Source organism: Nanorana parkeri, unplaced genomic scaffold (genome assembly GCF_000935625.1).
Source record: "Nanorana parkeri isolate BGI_ZX_2015 unplaced genomic scaffold, ASM93562v1 scaffold996, whole genome shotgun sequence".
Lineage (NCBI taxonomy): Eukaryota > Metazoa > Chordata > Amphibia > Anura > Dicroglossidae > Nanorana > Nanorana parkeri.
Window position 1 is genome coordinate 572,938 of NW_017307264.1, and position 19,436 is coordinate 592,373.

The 19,436-nt window shown below is 40.3% G+C and overlaps 1 protein-coding gene across 1 annotated transcript; it reads left to right on the plus strand.

The window, feature by feature from the left end:
* The first annotated feature begins 709 nt into the window (after window positions 1–709).
* On the plus strand, window positions 710–15,567 carry LOC108795723. The gene is made up of 2 exons (XM_018567011.1): window positions 710–1,883; window positions 15,556–15,567. The coding sequence occupies exon 1, from the start codon at window positions 747–749 to the stop codon at window positions 1,878–1,880; it is 1,134 nt and encodes a 377-aa protein (XP_018422513.1). The 5' UTR covers window positions 710–746; the 3' UTR covers window positions 1,881–1,883; window positions 15,556–15,567.
* Window positions 15,568–19,436: the final 3,869 nt, after the last annotated feature.

Here is a 19,436-nt window from a genome sequence, read left to right on the forward strand (position 1 = left end):
TCTGTAACATCCCACTGCTGGTCCAATAAGCTATGGCCACCCTTTGTTACATATAGCCGCGGGTTTGGGAATTCCCTGCCTGCAGCTGATTGGGCCAGGATGGACATTTGTCATGACAAAAACAGACATTTCCCAGCACACTCACTAGCCAGCCTGCAAAAAAAGTACACTGTCCAACTACTAAGGTCAAAAACAGAGGTTTTAGTTGCACAACTTTTGCAGAATACGTGGAAGCCACACTGCTTCGTCAACGCCCCTCTGTGTGGCCCTAACTCTAATCTATGAGAGCCTCTATCTTGGAGCAAACATATAGCAAAGGATGAATTGGGTGCAGGTTCGCCAGGAGAGACAATTCCCAGCACACTGGTGAGTGTGCTGGGAAATATCTGTTTTTGTAAAGCCCATCCATGTGCACCTTGCTTTAAAGCTAGTTATGAATTGATGAGTGCATTTGCCATTCGTTTCACTGTTGAACATGTGTCATTGAATTGGTTCGCACCCATCCCACACACATCCCTAACAGGAAGAAGGGGGGGTCAAAAAAAATCTAACTGTGGTTTAACTCTTCCTCGCTCAAAATTGTGTCTGTGATTTGAACGATCTAATTTTCTAATAAATCCTCACTCTGTTTTGCAGCTACCATGTTTCCCAATTTTAACCAGTGACGGACAAACAGCATCCTATATACTGGACTGCTGTGTATAAGTCATGAACCTTTGGCATTCACCGACAAGCTTATTGTCACAATGACGCCCATCAATCAACCTTTATCTCCTCTTATGAGCAGACCCAGGGTGACTGCATCTGATCGACTGGAGGCAGATAAAGCCAAGTATGTAAAATCTCCGCAAGTGATACATCGCAGGCAGAACCCGGCCATTGGCACTCTCCTGAGTCCGGTTTTAGCAAGGAAACAGAGCCCATCCCTTTATAGTGCCGGTTCACCAACTGAATTCAGCTCGGCATCAGAGTATGATTTCACAAGTCAGTTTGGCTCTACGAAACAAGGGCTAACATCACAGCAAAATGATTTTAATGATTGTCTTCATCAAGCAGCTGAAAAATCAGATCTGCAGTCACCAGTGCAAACATTTAGACCAACAACCATCTTCTCCCAGTCCAGCAACTTCCCTCCAAACATAAGAAAGCAAGACAATCACAGTGAAGCATGCAAAGATCACACACTTAGTCCCAGCAGGAAACAAGCCATATCTCACAGCTTCCTCACATCAAACCAAGGAAATGACCCACAGCCTCCCCCCAACTGCTCAATAGTCAGTCCCCTCTGTCGGAAGCGATTGAGTGGCAGAAGGCTGAATCGACCTGATTCTCTCATTATGTATAGGCAAAAGCGTGAGGAAGCTAGCAAGGAAAACGATAACGTGGAAGCTGGCCTTGTGATTCGATTTCTTCAAGGGACACCACTATTAAGAAGAAGTACAAGATTTTCACAGAATCAACCTCAAACATGCACAAAGGATGTACCAGTTTCCCCCAAGTTACAAAAAAGCAGAGAGCAACCACTGGTGTGTCATACTAACTGCACCAGCGCCCCTGAAGCCCAGGAAGTTACAGTCCATGACAAACTCACTTTTGCTGATGCACAAACATTTTTTGAGAGCTGTGGCCTTGAGGGCAGCTTGTTAAACTTGCTTGATATGTACCAAAATGGAGAGGAGTACACACCATTTGGTAGCATTGAATCCATGGATAAAGTGAGCTGTGAGTTTGTTGCTATTGAAGAAGAGAAAGCTGAAAAAAACCCAGTATCTATAATCGAGAGGAATGCCCGTGTTATAAAATGGATCTATAGTTGTCAGCGAGCACGGACCAATGGAAGCCATGAACACAAGCCGACACCAAAGGAATCTACAGTATGACATGTGTCAGTTATCTAAACAAATCACCGGGAAATTATGCATTGTCAGACAGAAAAAAATACTACATGAATTCTTTGACATACCTTCTTGTCAGATACTGGGAAAGCACTCTTAAATATAGACCTTGTGTCTGTTTTTTATATTCTCCAATATATTTCCTGAATATTTTGGGCATTGTTTAAAGTGGAACTATAGGCTAAATCAAAAAATGACACATGATGCAGTCTATCGACAGTAGATTTGTTTTTCTGTTTCCCCCCGCCCCCGTCACATAGTTGTATTACCTGGTGATCCGGCCAGTAAGTTGGTTAATTTTCAACTTCCTCTAACAGACCAAGCTGTCCAGAAAAAGTGTCAGATAGAGGGTTGAGACAAACCATTTAACACTGACAGGGGTGCTTACAATGGTCAGCTTTTATGCATCAATGTAAAATCGTTATCCCAAAAGGACAAATTAAACTGTTACTGTAACTGCTGAAAAGACTTTAATTTATTAGTCATTTATATAAAGTTCATCTAAATCTACTAGTCCATCTCACACCATTTCCACAGGTTGTCCAAGGGTAGCTACATTGCTCCTCCGTAGATACAATGGAAGAGTGAGTGCAGCCACCCTAAGAACGGAAATGTGTTACTGACCGGATCATCAGAAGTAAATTATGGAAAAAGAAAACCAATACAGCTACCGCATCTAAGGATTGTTAAACTGCAATGTATAACATTTTTGTTTTTGATTTTAGATACACTTTAACCATTTTATGGTTAGTAATTTCATTAGTTTATGTCCCAGCTTATTTTTGCATCATAGTTTCCCTACATTAAAGCTGGCCATATACCTATAGATTATCTGTAGATTTTCTGTGGTCAGATGGAAAAAGGGCAACAGATTGCTCCATCTACGCTAAACTGTGTGGATGGAGGAATCTCCCGCTGGGCCAAGCTTCAGTATCTTGCTAGTCGGCCCCACTGGCTGTCAAAATACCTGAACAATCTCATTGGATACAGGCATTGCTCAGGTGTTTTGAAGCCAGTAGGGCCGACCAGCAAGATAATGAGGCATGGCCCAGTGGGAGATTCCTCCATCCACACAGTTTAGTGTAGATGGAGGAATCTGTTGCACTTTTTCCATCTGACCATAGAAAATCTGCAGAAAGTATATAGGTGTATGGCCAGCTTTAGTCTTCCAGGTTCCATTAGTCTCTCAGCATTTGCTAAGGAACCACATAAGCATTTAAGGTCGCTTTTGGTTTCTCAGTATCTGTATACCTTATGCTATGCATTACATGCTGCTAATATGATGGAACAAGCAAGAGGTGATTTCATGTATGTGATTCAATTAAAATGTTTGTTGTTGTTAACAAATGTTTTTGAATGCTACATATGAATGAGCCCCCCACACAGGAAAAAGATAAAGGACTTCGGCATGAATGCAAGTTGCCCATGTTTACGAGATTTTATTGCCAGTGATTGTATTCAATGCCCCAGCCAAGCTTGTGGATCATATACAAAGGTATGATGACTGCAACCATATCTTCCATCCTATTTATCCAATATATTCTTGCGTATCTTCAGGCCTCGGAAGTCATCAGCGAATCATACACAATATAGTTAACAGCAGCCACCTAATCTGTCTTGTAATGGTTTTCATGTATATATTATTTATTTAACAACAATGCAAACATTTACATTCCATTTAATTAAAAATTAAATCAACATCAACAACCTCAGTCAACAAAACTGTGTGTTTTATGTCACTTGCACATAAACTATGAGATGGTTTTAAATCAGATACTGTTGATGATAGAGAATTACAAGCTTATAACAATCAAACACACAATCTAGAATAGTTTTAGTAATGGGAACATGATATAAAAGTCAATAGAAATATAAGATGCCCATCATCTAATAGCTGCTGTTTTGGCAGGTTTGTATAATAACCGGCAACCAACAGCTGGTGTTGGGAACAGTAAATAAACATCTTTGTAGGCCAATAGTTTATTCAACCAGTTTGACATTTTACAGTCAAACACCCATTATTCCTATTTTCGTTTAGGCCATACTGGTCAAAGGGCATTGAACATATGTAGGATAGGACAGATTTATGTTAGTCTGGTCAAGTCAAACAAATGCTCACTGTTTGAATCATTACCTAACATTTAGCCTAAGGTGTATGGATATGTTAAGACTGAAGAAAAGGTCGGGGTAAGGTAAGGATGATATTGTGCTGTACAGGGTCCTATTTTATAAAAGATTTGAAATGATTTGTTTTGTACAGAAATGAAGAAATGAAATTTCCTTTTGTCTAGTTATGTTTCTGTATTCCTGTCCATTGCAGACATCAGAACTGAAACCAATTTACACTACAACACAGCTGTCTGACTTTAATGGTGCTGCCTGAGGTGATTGGGGGTGCTGTCATTTGCATATCTTCCTGTTATATTTACTTTTATATCCAGACATTTTTCTTTGGGATCAATTTTGGTTTTACATTTCATATAGGTGCAGCTCTACAGCAGTATGTCGGTTTATGGCATGACATATACACCAGTAAACTATAGAAAAAAAACTAGGAGAAACAATAATTAAAACTCAGGAAATGAAAGCTAGAGGTATGCCAGAATGTTTACCCGCCTGATATTTATGTCACAAACATACTACTGGTACTTTCCAGTTGTGCTTGTGTCCAGCAATTTTAGTAAGGCACAAGGTTGCTTGGTCACACAGTTCTTTGGGGGGTCTGCCTTCAGTCGGCCGGGTGTAGTCTTTAGTCATTCTTGCTTCTCAGCTCTGCTAATTTGTTGGTGAGAAAACTCCATTTGAAGGGTGTCTCCTCTGCATGATGGGCTTCATTTTGCTCTGCTGGAGAATCTGCCAGTACCCCTGTTGGCTCAGGGCGCTCAGCAGATCTTTGCTGCCACCGGCTAGTAAATGTATCCCAAAGAGCTGCTGATCTCTTCTCCGAAGGGTGGTCTAGAGAATGTGATGGAGGAGCTCTACAGAAAAAAACCAAAAACATATGACATATCAAAATGGTGGTACATGAAGGGAATGTCTCCTGTAAGCAATGTTCACCACCGCCGAGGTGATAATGCTGCTTAAATTATGACTATCGATTATAAATAAAACAATCCCCTTTTGGTTAACTATTATGCTATAAGGATTCTAGAGAACCTTTTTGCAGATTGATGCCTGCGTTTTGAAGAAATAGCTCTTTGTTATATTGTACTATGTCCTTTCTCAAACTGATTTCTGATTGGGAGGTTCAAGTTTATTTTATCCAGTGGTGTAATCTCAGCAATGTATTTACTAAAACTGTAAAGTCTGCATCGTTATAGAAGTGAATGAGCCTTAAAGGAGAACTATGGGTCAGGGCTTTTCCCCATAGTTCTCCTAAGGGTCACGGGAGGACACAAACTAGCGTTCTCCCGTGACCCAAAGCTCAGTATACCGCGAGCTTCAGTTTGTGGTTTACTGAGACGCCACACCCGGAACGGATCCCGACATTGCTGTCGAACTCCACCCAGCTGCGGGATTGACAGCTGGCTCGGCCTATCTAGAGGCAGAGCCAGCTGTACCCGCCCCCTCCCCTGTCCGTTCCACCAGTCAGCACAGGAGGATCGGAGCGGGGAGGGGGGAATCCCTGCAGGGAGCCGAGAGTGACAGTCACGGCTCTCTGCAGGGATAGATTTAGAAGTGAGCGAGCAACGGTATGTGTCCCCTCACTTCCCGATCTACTGAGCCGACCTGTGACAGCTTCATTGTCACAGGTCGGCTCAGATTATAAGGCTGAGTGAAGCTCACTTGCCTCATAATTCTCCTTTTAAAGGGCATTTAAGTTCTAAAAATAAAACTCCAATTTCAGGGGATGCCTGAAATGTAACTTTTTATGTCAGAATAGACTTCTAAGAAAAGAACTTACCCAATCAAAAAAGCAGAAAAGGCATGATTTCTGGTATGGTTTCAGTACAATAATGGTTTACAAGACACCTCCAGAATGCCATATTGAAAGAGAATGACAGTTTAGTGGCTTGTATGCAATAATAGGTTATATAGGTTTGTTTTTTCTTGGGGAATTGCAGTTATTCATTTTAATATGTGGGACTGTAAGGGTAAGAACAAGTTGTTACATGGAATGGAAGTAATGGGAAACCTTCCAACACGGACACAAACAGCAACAAAAGCTTGTATTTTTGAAGAGTGAGAAAAGGTTAGAATCTGTCAGATGTTTATTGCTGTCTGTTTTCCCCATCCAAGCGACATCTGCTTTTCTTGTTACATGTTCTGCTGTAACAGGGATGGAAAGTGCTGGAAAACCACTTTGATGAGGATAGAGACAGAGATAAAAAAAACAAAAAACAAAACATAATGGAGATTCTTACCCTTCCCCACATATATAATTAGTTGCCTCAAAAAGGGGGAAGTCCATAATGTCCCAGTAGTGTCCCTTATGGTAAAATTCCACAAAATATGATATATCTATGCATAACCAGTACCATCAATAAAAACATTTTATATAAAGATGCCAAAGTTGTCCGGATGCACAATGTATCATACGTATGTAACATATGAAAACAATAATACAATCTTCTGCTTAAAAATTCACACCTCTGTCATCCAGACATTCTTTGTGTTGCTAACCATATGCTACATGTATATTAAAAATCAATCTTTTATTATACTAAACTAGCCGTCTCAGTACACATAAAACAACAAAGTCTCACATACAAACTTATTTAAAACCCAAAAATAATAGCAGGGCCCTGCATATATGTACACCATATTAAATAATGCTGCTATAATACAGATAATGATGATTGTGTCATTCCCTATAGACTAGCACAACATTATGCCCATACATAAAGTAGCTCAGAAATCCTAACCCTTAATCAGAATATTGAATAAAAGTAAAAGAAAAGATTTGAATGGCTTCACTTACTATCCTAAACTGAGGAATAATTCTCTTGTTTTTGGGAATACTGTATGCAATGGAATAAGGCAGAAGAATACCTTCTGTTCTAAAAAGGATTTATTGTGCTACTCACTGATTCTGTTGAAAGGCTTTTTGATTCATTTAGTCCCTTCTCACTATAACCTTCAAGTGACACTAAACTCAGGAGTTGAACCTTAAAAATGCATTCAAGTACCTTATTAATAAAAATGTATCTTATTTGTGAATTATTCGGCTGTAGATACTCAAATCATCTCTGAATTGGTGCTGAATCAGTCCTTCCTTCTAGAGGGTGGCTACTTTTGTTCCTCATGGTCCCCGGGGGTGTGTTGTAAAGTAGGCACCGCACCAGGCTCACTCCAGTGATGAACTACAATCTCACATTTAGGGGGTTATTCACAAATCTAGCCAAAGGATCAGCCGAAGCTTCGGCTAGCTTCGGTTGCGAGAGCCCTTCGGTTCAGTCAAACCGATGGGCTGCTGCACAGGCTAGTCACTATAGCCCATACAGGTCCCAAAGGTGGCCGAGCGGCTAAGCCAAGCCGAAGGCATATGCCTCGGCTCGACTGAGCCAAAATGACAGCCGAAGCGGGGCGAAGGACCGGCTGAACGCCTCGCAAATGACAGCTGGGTGGAGCCAGCCGTGATCTCATGGCTGACTCCGCCCAGCTGTAATGACAGATTAGCATCCCCAAAAGACCTGGGGACACTGAACTGTCATTAAACAATTACAACTGGGTGGAGCGTGCCGAGATGTCATTTGTTATTCACTGGCCGGGACCTACTAGAAGAATTTAGCAGGTGCCAGCCAATAGGAAACAGTTGGTCGGAGCTAGCTGCCACTGCTAGCTCTGCCCAACAGTTTTTTTCTCTTTTTAAAAAAAATCTTTATTTTTTTTTTAGTTTTAACATTTATTTACATTTTTTTTTTTAAAAAATTCAACTTTTTTCAATGCTGTCCTATTCTGCTCGGGACCACAGAGGTACTGAGCAGAATGGTCCGAGCAGCATTCGAGTATTCACTCACTGCCGTTCAGCCCCTATGTGAATAGGGGTGAATGGCAGCAAGTGAGCTGCCAGAGCTTCGGCTCAGCCGATCTAGATGTTGGATCGGCTGACCGAAGTGCAGCTGATGTACCGCTGAAATCAGCTGCACTGAGGCGTAGTGAATAGCCGAACAATGTTCTGCTCACTTCACTACGGCTCAGTTATTCAGTCGGCTGCCTCCGGCAGCTTAATGAATAACCCTGTTAGTTTACTAATTTGTATTGAGATTGTAGTCCATCATGGGACTGAGTTGTGGCTACTAAACACAGTGTGTAGAATGCGATGACTCGCAGGACCCTCTACCGCTGCAGCTGAGGGGGAGAGGTGGAAGGAACCAGTCTAAGAGCAAGCAGGCTCGGAGGATCCGATGAGTCTAATTTTGTTATTTTTGAACCTAGACCAAAATGAGCCCTTGACTTTTGCATTGCGGTGCAGTGGCTAAATAAATGTTCCCAGAGTCCTGCTTTAAGTATGTTTAAATTCCCAGGGCTTGTTGTAAGGTTGGTTATTTCAAAACTTTCCAAGTAGCCCATGTAGCTATATATTAATCTATCATGTTATTTGCAATTGCCCTCACCTCTTACAGTTTGGAAATAAAATGGACTTTCTGTGGCCACCCTGTGTGAATAGGTAGATTTCATGATTTCCAATGGAGAGGTGTAAGGGATTTAGCAGCAGTAAGTATGTAGCTAGTCAAGCATTTCATGTATTTTTTTGTGTATTTGTTTAGCATCTGCACCATAAAAAGCTCGCTGGTAACTTCTTTTAATTAAAACCTTGCATTAACGTATTTAAGTGCAGGTAAAATCACAAGAAAAAATGCACATATGTACGAAATTGCCCTTGTGTACACTCATACTTACTGTTCTGGGGCTTGTTCTGCCATTTGCTCAACATCCTGATCTGTTCTGTGTTCATCATCTTTAGAGAACAATGAAGTAACACTTCTCCAACCAAAAGCTCCTTGGACCTGTGGATAGGTAGTATATGAGCATTCACACATAGTGAGCATGGGGAGGAGGCGTGCTTCTATGGAAATACACTGCTGGGTTTTTTTTAAGACTTAATATTGCTTTAAATGTTTTACAGTGAACTAGTACAACTTTTATGGCAGCACCTTTTAGGTAAGTACACGATTTAACTATACAAAGTGGATGTAAACATGCTAGAATCAATATAAAGGAATTTTCCCCCTGGAATAGTGAATTGCAAATATGTACTGTACACACATTCTGGATTCGGAAAGGAGAAAAGCACAGAGCTGCTGCCAGGAACATAGGAAGAATACTTCACAGGTAGACAGGAGTGGCAATCTCATTTTCAAACTGGCTATTATTCCCTATGGACCAGCCTACCACAGGGCCCAAGACCACGTGTTCCTTTTGGATAAGCTGCCCATAACTGATGATTCTTTGCAAATGAGCAAAATGTAAACACCACATCAGCCCTGTACATTCTGAGCAGTGCAACAAGCTGTACCATCTGTACAAATTTTTAGCTCCAGTTTTCCTAGATACCATATGCCTGTTGCAGTGTTGCATACTAACTTCTTAAAGATTTCTATATGCTTTCTTATTTGTCTTATGTACAGCTAAAACCTTCTTTAAACAGAAGGTATTCAAATCTAATTCCATCACATATCTCAAAAATAAGAGGTTAACTCCTTATTTCAGGACAGTGGGCGTAGGCAGGGCCGCCATTAGAAATCATGGGGCCCCATACAACCCACATGGCTAGCCCCCCCCCCCCCCCAAAGCTGCCAATGGCATGCTGGTACTTGTGGTCCCCCCACAGTCTCACACTATTATTATACATTTATACCTCTGGACTTAGTAACACACTGGTCTCAGGACTTAGTAACGCATTGGACTCGGGACTTAGTAACGCACTGGTCGCAGGAATTAGTTACGCACTGGTCGCAGGACTTAGTAACGTACTGGACTCTGGACTTGATAACGCACTGGACTCTGGACTTGATAATGCACTGGACTTGATAACGCACTGGACTCTGGAATTGATAACGCACTGGACTCTGGACTTGATAACGCACTGGACTCTGGAATTGATAATGCACTGGACTCTGGACTTGATAACGCACTGGACTCTGGACTTGGTAACGCACTGGACTCTGGACTTGGTAACGCACTGGACTCTGGACTTGGTAACGCACTGGACTCTGGACTTGGTACTGATCACAGGACTTAGTAACGCTCTGGACTTAGTTACGCAATGGACCCAGGACTTAGTAACGTACTGAACTCAGAACCCACCTGAGGCCCCGCAGAGCCCACTTAAAATCCCACACATACCTGAGACCCCACACAGCTCACCTGAAAGTGACTCTGCAGAGCACACTATAGATCCTGCACAGCCCATGTGAGACTCTCTATGGTGGGCTATGCAGGGTCTCAGGTGGGCTGGTCGCCGGGGTCCCTTTCCCTGCACATGCTCCTTACCTGCCACTGCTGGGGCCTGGCCTTTTTCGCTGCTGGGGCCAGGGGGCCCAGCCTCCTCCACCTCCTCCCCTGTCACCTCTGCCATGCCGACCCCAGGCTGCCCCAGCCCCTGAAGTGGGTATCGGCCATCCCCTGATGGCGACCCTGGACGGAGGCATGCAAATAATTGCGTTACACCCTATTGGCCAGAAGTACATCCAGACCCATTGGTGTATAGACGAATATAGCATAATGTAACAGAACATGCATTCCAAACTACATACAGCTGCTTCAGTGGATGGAGCCATGCAAATCATTGCTTTACACCCCATTGTGCATCTGACCAATGGGGCATAAAGCAATAATTTAAATGGCTCCACCACTGCCTTGAAATGATGAATAATCTTATTTTTAGGATATATGATGGAATGAGACGCTTTTGTTTTTAGAAGGTCTTACTGTGCTGTGCAATGATTGATTAGAATGAGGGCATTTTAGTTATTATAGTCTCGCAATCTGTATAGTTAATATTGTCTTATTTAGATTTATCAATTTTGAGTAGGGCTATCTAGGGGGTCAGAGGTCCTGTGAAGTCTGAATTTTCCCACCTTGTCAACTGCTTGAACGCACGTGGTGTATTCTCAGAAGCTGAAAAAACAATGTGTGTGATCAGGCAATTGAGAGGCAGCAACTCAGATGACTTCTAATTTCAATTGAATTTCAAGCTGAAGAGTTAAGCTCAACACACACCTTACAATTTCCTTTAGATCTGCAAGAATTATGTAGTGCAAGGGCCTGCCTGGTTGTAAACAGATTGATTGCACAGAGTAAATAGGTGTTCATATTACATAGTTTTGGTAGATCTAAAGTTGATTGTACAAAGGTTGTATAGTCAGATTGTAACGTGTGTGGTGACCATAAGAGAGTAACAAAACCTAAACATAGGGGTAATTATGAATCCTTTATGTGTTAACCTGAATTGAAAAATTATAATAACCTGAAAATGAACATTTAGATTCTTTCATGAACCTAATCATGACTGGTTAACAATAAAGATAATAATAATGATAACATAATAATAATGATAAAATAATAGTCATTATTATTATTAGTTAGTCGATGTTGACTCCTGGCAACCACATGAACTGTCATTTTCCAGAGTGATCCAACTTCTGTTTAGATCTTGAGTCTTAGGGTTATGTTTAAAGTTACCCTTAAATATTTTTAAATGCAAGGAAGAGTTTGGATTTTCAGAAACAGCAATAATGTCTTAAAATTGGACCTGGATAAGTAATCTGCCACCTATTCTGCCTGGTTTGCTTGACTGGTGCACTTTTTTCTATAACATCATCCTTGCTGGGGGCAGGATCTGTGTGAAGCAGAGGCACAGACTGTCTGCTTTTCCAGACCACCCAATTGATGTATCTGCCTTACCAACCCACTATCAACTGCAACTAAAAGCCAGAAATAGTAGAAACAAGGGCGCCGGTGGCAGCCTTTTTTTTTTTTAATATGACAAGTAATTACAATATATTACTGCTCTCATTAGGTTTTTTTTTAGGTGGCACCTTGGACAAGTAGACTTAAAATCACTCTTAGACTTTTTATTCACTTTAAAAACACTAAAGCTATTTCAGAACCCAAACTCTCTGTGCCGAAGGTAAGGCTATTTATTTAAGATGTCATTTCCTAAAGTGAGCCTCTCTGTTTCCCCTATAAATTATTTTTATTAAACAAAAAATTATTGCGCTTTAGAGAAATAGGAAAATATATACAATGGCAGTATACAAAACAGTACATGATTCCAATTATAAATATAATTAAATAATGTAGCTAAAGTAGATATAAAACACAGTCATATACCATGTTATTGTAATTTCAAAAGTAGTTTTTTACCCTTTTAAATCTGCAGCTTTCTTAGAAATAATACCTGGTGATCCCGCCATGAACATGAAGATAATTGTTCATGCACTTGCTGCTACTGGTTGACAGTGTTCAGTAACTTTTTCCTAATTGTACTCCTGTGTTGTCACCCTGTCACACGCATCCCTCATGGATACTACAAGTGGCTGTGTGAACATTGTGTGGGTATGGTCCACCGTTGTCACTATCAGGAAGTTGGTCCAGAGCAATGAGACAGAAAGTGCTGATATCGAAAAAAAGGATGAAAAATGTGAAACCAGTACTTCATGAAAACAAAATGGCAGTTGGTTACTATACAACCTGGGAAAATCAAAATGTAGGAAATGTTTTCATCATAATGGTATTGCAGTATCCCGTTGGCACAGGTTAGGATCAAGGGGAAGAAATATACCCTATATACCATATCAAAATTTTAAGTAAATGTAAACCCAACCACTAGAATTTTATATAAGTCTTCTCATGCCACTCTCCCCCACCAAAAACAACAACAATCCTTTAGGATAAAGTCTGGGAGCTTTTCTTCTGTGGTGGTAAAGAATCCTCCAACCAAATTACTTTGAGGCTAGTTGACAAGGGATTCTCTATTGAATTTTCAAGGACCCCTCATTGTCATTCATTTATCTAGGGGTCACGGTTAGATCATCAACTTGTGATCGCTTCTTTAGGCACATCTGGATAGAAGGCTGTTGGTTCCAGTCTGGTCCTAGAGTTTTGGAAAGTTTTTCAACATTTTCATGCTAAAAAATCATTTGAATTTTTTTTTACAGATCCTAAATATCAGACCTGTCAACCAGTCGATCTGCCTCAAGAGTTCATGTTTTGAGTAAAAGCCATTCTAGTTTACAATTCCATTCCAATGGCTTCTATCATCCTCTGGGACACAACCATATTCCTTATAATGTAGGCATGTTTTTTAATGCTTTTCCCATTCATATTGCTACCTTCTGGACTTTTCATGGCCTCCAAAGATCTTCCTTAAGGGTATGGAAGCAGCTCATACCTCCTTATTACTTAGAGCCATGACAGTCATCCTTTATTTGGACAATTTTTTTTCTCTAAGGGTTCAGCCATACATCCCGAAATGATCGAGAGTGTAGAAAAGTTGAACCTGGTTCCCTGCCAGGTTATTCCGTTCTTATGATGCAATATCGGTTCTCAGATTCTGAATAAAGTTTTACTGGTAAAGAAAAATTATACAGAGCTCTTCAGGTTACCTAGTATAACAGACTAGTTCTATCTGGGATATTATGATGGTTTTGTTTTTAATAACTTTTTCTATCCTTGTCTAGATGAAGTCTAAACTCCTCAGATGTTGTAGTTGCGGTTCTCCCTCTAGTGAAGAAGATCCAAGTTCCAAACCATTTATTTCCTGGCCACCTTTGTACAACAGATGTCACAATGTGGAATTAATTGGCCCACTAGGAGACATCAATTCCTCCAAATTTTCGGAGCTCTTTTGGGAAACCCTTATGTATGTTAGCCAAACATTTTGGGTCAGAGTGTCCAAATCATCTGAGAGAATGCACAGGCAAGGAGGTACAGGAAATCAAACCTTTCTCCTTATGGCCTCCCACCTGGTATTTCATCTAAAGGGCCTCCTCAGACTTCATCACTCTTTAATATAGTTGGATGATCTCTAAACAAGAATGTCAGAAAACAATACGAATAGTTCAGATGTTCCATGAATTCTTGGTACAGATAAAAGATTAGCAGTCAGAACCCATGTTCCAGTCCAGTGTTATTAGAAACCAGTCTGCTAAATGTATGTAGTCCCTCTCCATGCCAGTTTTCTTGAAGTGCTGTCCTCAGTGAAATGTTTCTTCCTGCTTTTCATTATTTGATCAAGCCAGTCTATTTAAACATATTTCTTTTTTCCCCTCACTTTCATGGACTGTCCTAGAAGATTCCTGCACACAAAATTACTGATAAGACTACTTCCTGAGATACGTCATTTTGGACTAATTTTAGAGCGTCTCATGGGCATTTAGCACAGTTTGTTATTTTTACTAGCAATTTGCAAATGTAGGGAAAAGGGATGAAATTCTCCAGTTTGGCCAACTGTTCATTTTATTAGTTCATTCAAAATAATTTTCCTTTAGAGATCATCTGCTGATAATTTGCCTTGCATGAATCTGGAAAATTGCTATGAAGGGAAAAAAATTCCCAGAGACAGAGAAAAGAGTGTATCAGTGATTAGGCACCTAGAACTGACATTTAAATTACATTAATCACTTTACAAAGTAAAGCTTTTTTAGTTGAAAGTCATTTGGTCTATAGGTAAGACATCTTTTTCCCAATGTTCATACAAACTACATACACTTGACTGTAAAATTACCTAGAGCAGGCCTGTGCCCTAAGTCTGCACACATGAACCTGTGTGCCTTTTTAATCTGTACCTTTTTTGCGAGATGTGACATATTTAATCCTTCTTCTCCGGTGTCCTGGCTTTCATCTTCAATAACCTCAGAAGTGTTGCTCTACAATAAACAAATACAATAACAACCTTGTAATTACATTCATAAACTTCCTCATCTGTTCCCAGTGCCAGTTTCTAGTTTTAGTAATTTGTTACAAACTATGAAGCACCCATTTTATATTAAAGAGAGGACAAGGACACTTAGCACTAGTGTTTTTCAGGAGTACACTAACCCCTCAAGGTATACACTCGGGTATCTCAAAGGCTTCCATTGTGGCCAATCATTGATCCTCTGCTTCATCAACCCCTTTACAATCCCAGCTCCTAGAGTGCAGACTATCTTCCAGGCAGTGAAGGCTTTGCCACTGGAAGAACAGTTTGAAAAACAGTGGGAGATCCTAGGTATGTTTTGTCTTTAATAACAGATAAAATAATTTTAATACATATAATTCAGATAAATAATTTTAATACATATAATTTTTATACAATCAGAAAATGCATTAATGCAATTTTGACTAATGGTGCCTGAAGCAGCAACTGATGGAGAAGTGAATGTTTAGTCTTCTTTGGTGATGTAGGTTTTAGCTTTGCAGAGCTATATAAATTGCAGAACCTTCTTTTTTCAGCAAAGCTGTGGTAAAATGCAAAGAGGTTCCCAGTCTTAGTTACCTAGGTTAGAACACTGAGTTGCAGTCTTGAAATACGCACCACATCTCCTAAAGTGCAATCCCTCTACAGCATTACACAAGTGCCTAATGCTGTGCAAAATTAATTTGTGTGTGCATAGCATCTCACAATATGCAGACCATCTCAGTTACACAGCTCTTTGGCCTCATTGGCTCTGATACACTGAAATAGTAGAATTTCATAGCATGCTCCTGGCTACGTATTATTAGATTTCTCCAGCCAAACACATTAAAAGCTACCAGACCAGGTCAAAGTGCCATTTTTTTTAACCTTCTTTCAAGTGACGTATTAAATTACAGCTAATGATACTATTATCTTATGTAGCTTGCAATAAGTCATAGCAACCTGATAACAGTTTCCTTTACTCCGATAGCATTGATGCTATAATTTAATGCATTTTGCAGTTTGTTCTTTGTCTCCTTAACATGTACAGTATAATTTCTATGACTTATTTACTATTGCTTACCAACTACAGTGTCAAATTTGGGTACTAGCATACTTTATGGTGTAAAAATGTTACCCATTTAATGACTGCTCATTTATTTAACTTTTACTAAAAACTATATGGTATAATAAAGCAAAGTGCAATAAGCAAACCGATTGCCTTTTATTGCTTTGACTGACTTTTGTTAAGAATTATTGCACATTAGTGTTCTTTGCATGAGATAAATAAATACAAATTAATGCAAATTGAGTGCACACTAAGCTTACCTCTTCAAGTGTTTCTCCATCTTGTTCTGTGCCCAATGTTTGTAGAACTTTTGCTTTATAAACTTTCCAGAAAGTTTGACTCATGGTGACTGAAGCAGCAACTGATGGAGAAGTGAATGTTTGGTCTTCGTTGGTGATGTAGGGTTCAGCTTTGCAGAGCTATATAAATTGCACAACTTTCCTTTTTCAGCAAAGCTGTGGTAAAATGCAGAGGTTCCCAGTCTTAGTTACCTAGGTTAGAGCACTGAGTTGCAGTCTTGAAATACGCACCAAATCTCCTAAAGTGCAATCCCTCTACAACATTACACAAGTACCTAATGCTGTGCAAAATTAATTTGTGTGTGCATAGCAGCTCACAATATGCAGACCATCTCAGGTACACGGCTCTTTGGCCTAATTGGCTCTGACACACATGGGTCTTGTGACCTCATTAAAGTTGCAGGAAGATCTTCATACAGGAGAAATTTAATAGGCAACATGTAAAAGGCTAGGGACTAAACTTATGTATAACAAGGAAGGAAAATACAGACAGATGCTTTGTGTGTGTTAACAGATCTCCTGCATTGGCAGTGAGTGTGAAAATTGTTCATCTGCCAGCAATATGTACCTACTACTGCCTTTTTGCACCTCATTGACTTATCCTTGCATCTGTTTTATGTTTGTCATCAGTGAGTCCCTATATAACTTAGCAAACACCTGTTACTTGGCTTTGCCCCGGTCTATGTCTGTCATCAACATGTGGTTCAGTCATTTATAATAGTTCTGTATTAAAGGGACACATCATCTCATCCATAGAGGCTTGTATGTTGATAATGTCTGTTGTTTTTTTGTTTTGTTTTTAGATGGATAACTTCTACTAATGGTGTTTACAAATAAATTTAAACCAGACGGTAAGGTTTCTGAAATACCCTATCAATAGTAGCCTAATTTAATTTAACCACTACGTGCAAGCAGGAAAGTTGAAGCATTTTAAACAGTAAGCATTTGGGCCGCTATAGAGATGCCTGATCGCTTTTAGGGCGCTTGTTATCCCCCTATATGATAGCAATAAAGTTAAGTGTTAAAAAAATAAAGTCACATATAAAAAACATTTTTTTAAAGTCCCCACCCCATGTTCACATACATACAAAAGAATAGGGTACGCCTACGTGTGAAAGTGATGATTGTGCCACACGTTACATATCACTGTGAACATCAGAGTGTAAGCAATAATTCTTGAGCCATCAATCACTGTTAACACCAAACTTTTGAGCGGTAAAAGCTTTTAAAGAGTCACCTATGGCCAATTTTGGGTATGGTAGTTTTTTGCCATTTCCCGGGCACGCTCAATTTTAAGGCTAAATATTTGGTATCTATTTACCCAAGGTGACCAAAGAAATGAAGCAGAATACATTTTGGCCAAAATGTATGTAGAAAGATTATTTATTTGCAATGTTCCATAACATAACGTAGGGAAACCATCTTTTTTTTCAACATTTTTGTAATTTTTTTTCTTTATATAGTAAAAAATTAAAAAACACCCAGTGGTAATTAAATACTACCAAAAGAAAGCTCTATCTTTATACCCAAAGTAAATGTAAAATAAAACTATTATGGTAATTGAGCAGAAATAGAGGAGCAAAACATAAATCCACATATTTGATTTATATTTTCTGAATTCCAATAGTTATGAGTAATGTAAAGGACTTCAAACGTGCTTTTTGATACAACTGCAATGAACTCCCTGTTCTTATAATTGGGCTGTGTTTTTCTGGTTATCTCTGTAGTATCTCTTCATGGAACACCCACTCTCTGTCACTTGTCTGAGTTCTAGTTTCATGTGTAACTGATATATGTGAACAGGAGCTCACGCTAAGAGCCGAAATAGAACCAGCAAATAAATAATTCCACATGTCTCCCTACAAGCTAAAACATTTTATGGTGGCACAGCAAATAGATAACTTTAACAGCCCTAAGCCTTTAGTTTAAGATAAAAATCTTAATTTTAAACCTTCCATGAAGAAGTCACTTTGCAAGTTGTAATTAATATGTGCTCCATCACCACAATATATACTCCCATTTATCACAACACATAAATACAAAATTACTGTCGTCACAAATGGAATACTGCTGCTTTAAAGACACTAGGGAAATTTGCTAAAACTGGAGCAGACAGAAACCTGGAGCAGCTGTGCATAAAAACCAATCAAATTCCATCTTCATCTTCAAAAAATCCTTAAAGGAGAACTATGGGGTCAGGGCTTTTCCCCATAGTTCTCCTTAGGGTAACGGGAGGACACAAACTAGCGTCCTCCCGTTACCCTAAGCTCAGTATACCACGAGCTAAAGCTCGCGGTATACTGAGACACTGTAGCCGGAGCGGATCCCGACATCGATGTCGAGATCCGCCCAGCTGCGTGAGTGACAGCTGGCTCTGCCTATCAAGAGGCAGAGCCAGCTGTACCCGCCCCCTCCCCTGTCCGATCCGCCAGTCAGCGCTGGCGGATCTGAGCGGGGAGAGTGGAATCCAGCCCCTCCCCTGTCACGGCACAGAGCCGTGACAGGATAGAGAGGCGAGCGAACGCCGGTATATGTTCGCTCACCTCCCGATCTACTGAGCCGACCTGTGACAGTCTCATTGTCACAGGTCGGCTAGAACTATGAGGTGAGTGAAAAGCACTCACCTCATAGTTCTCCTTTAAGTTTTAATAGTGAAAGCTAGAAGCTGATTGGTTGCCATGCACCAACTGCTTCAGATTCTGCCTGCTCCAGTTTTAGTAAATTCCCCTCACTGTGCATAGTCAAAATCTTAATTGCATAATTCCACTTAAAACTACATTTCAGTTATGGGTGAATAATAGTAGGCTTATATGCCCACTTGCTTGCTTTACTCCTCTGGAACTTTAGGGGCAGACACTACCTCCAAGATTATGGCTCCACCACCCACAGTCATTACAAGCCAAGCAAATGAGCCTTGGGGCTTATTCACACTTTCTTATTTCTTAAACTCACAAGACATTTTGCATAAAAAGCATGCTAAGTTCTGATTCATTATATGCGATGGCACAATGTAAAAAACGAATCTAAATACTCTTACCTAAATCTGTGGACACGCAACGCATTGGGTCTTCTGTCTTCTGAGCGGCAGAGTGAGAGGGTCCTTCTCCAGGTGTACTCGCCATTGCTTGGTGGGACATGGTCACATTGGGTGGGATGTCAATTGACAGGGTCCTTGAAACTCTAGCGGCAGTGTGGAGATGTCACAACGAGGGGCAGCATCTAGACCAGTCAGCTGTGGGCAGAAGTGGTGCATTAATCTTGGAAGGGGCCCCACAGGTGGCATGATGGAGGACTCTGGTGGGTAGGAAACCTTGTTAGAGGTTCCTTTTAAAAATAAACAAATACTGTGA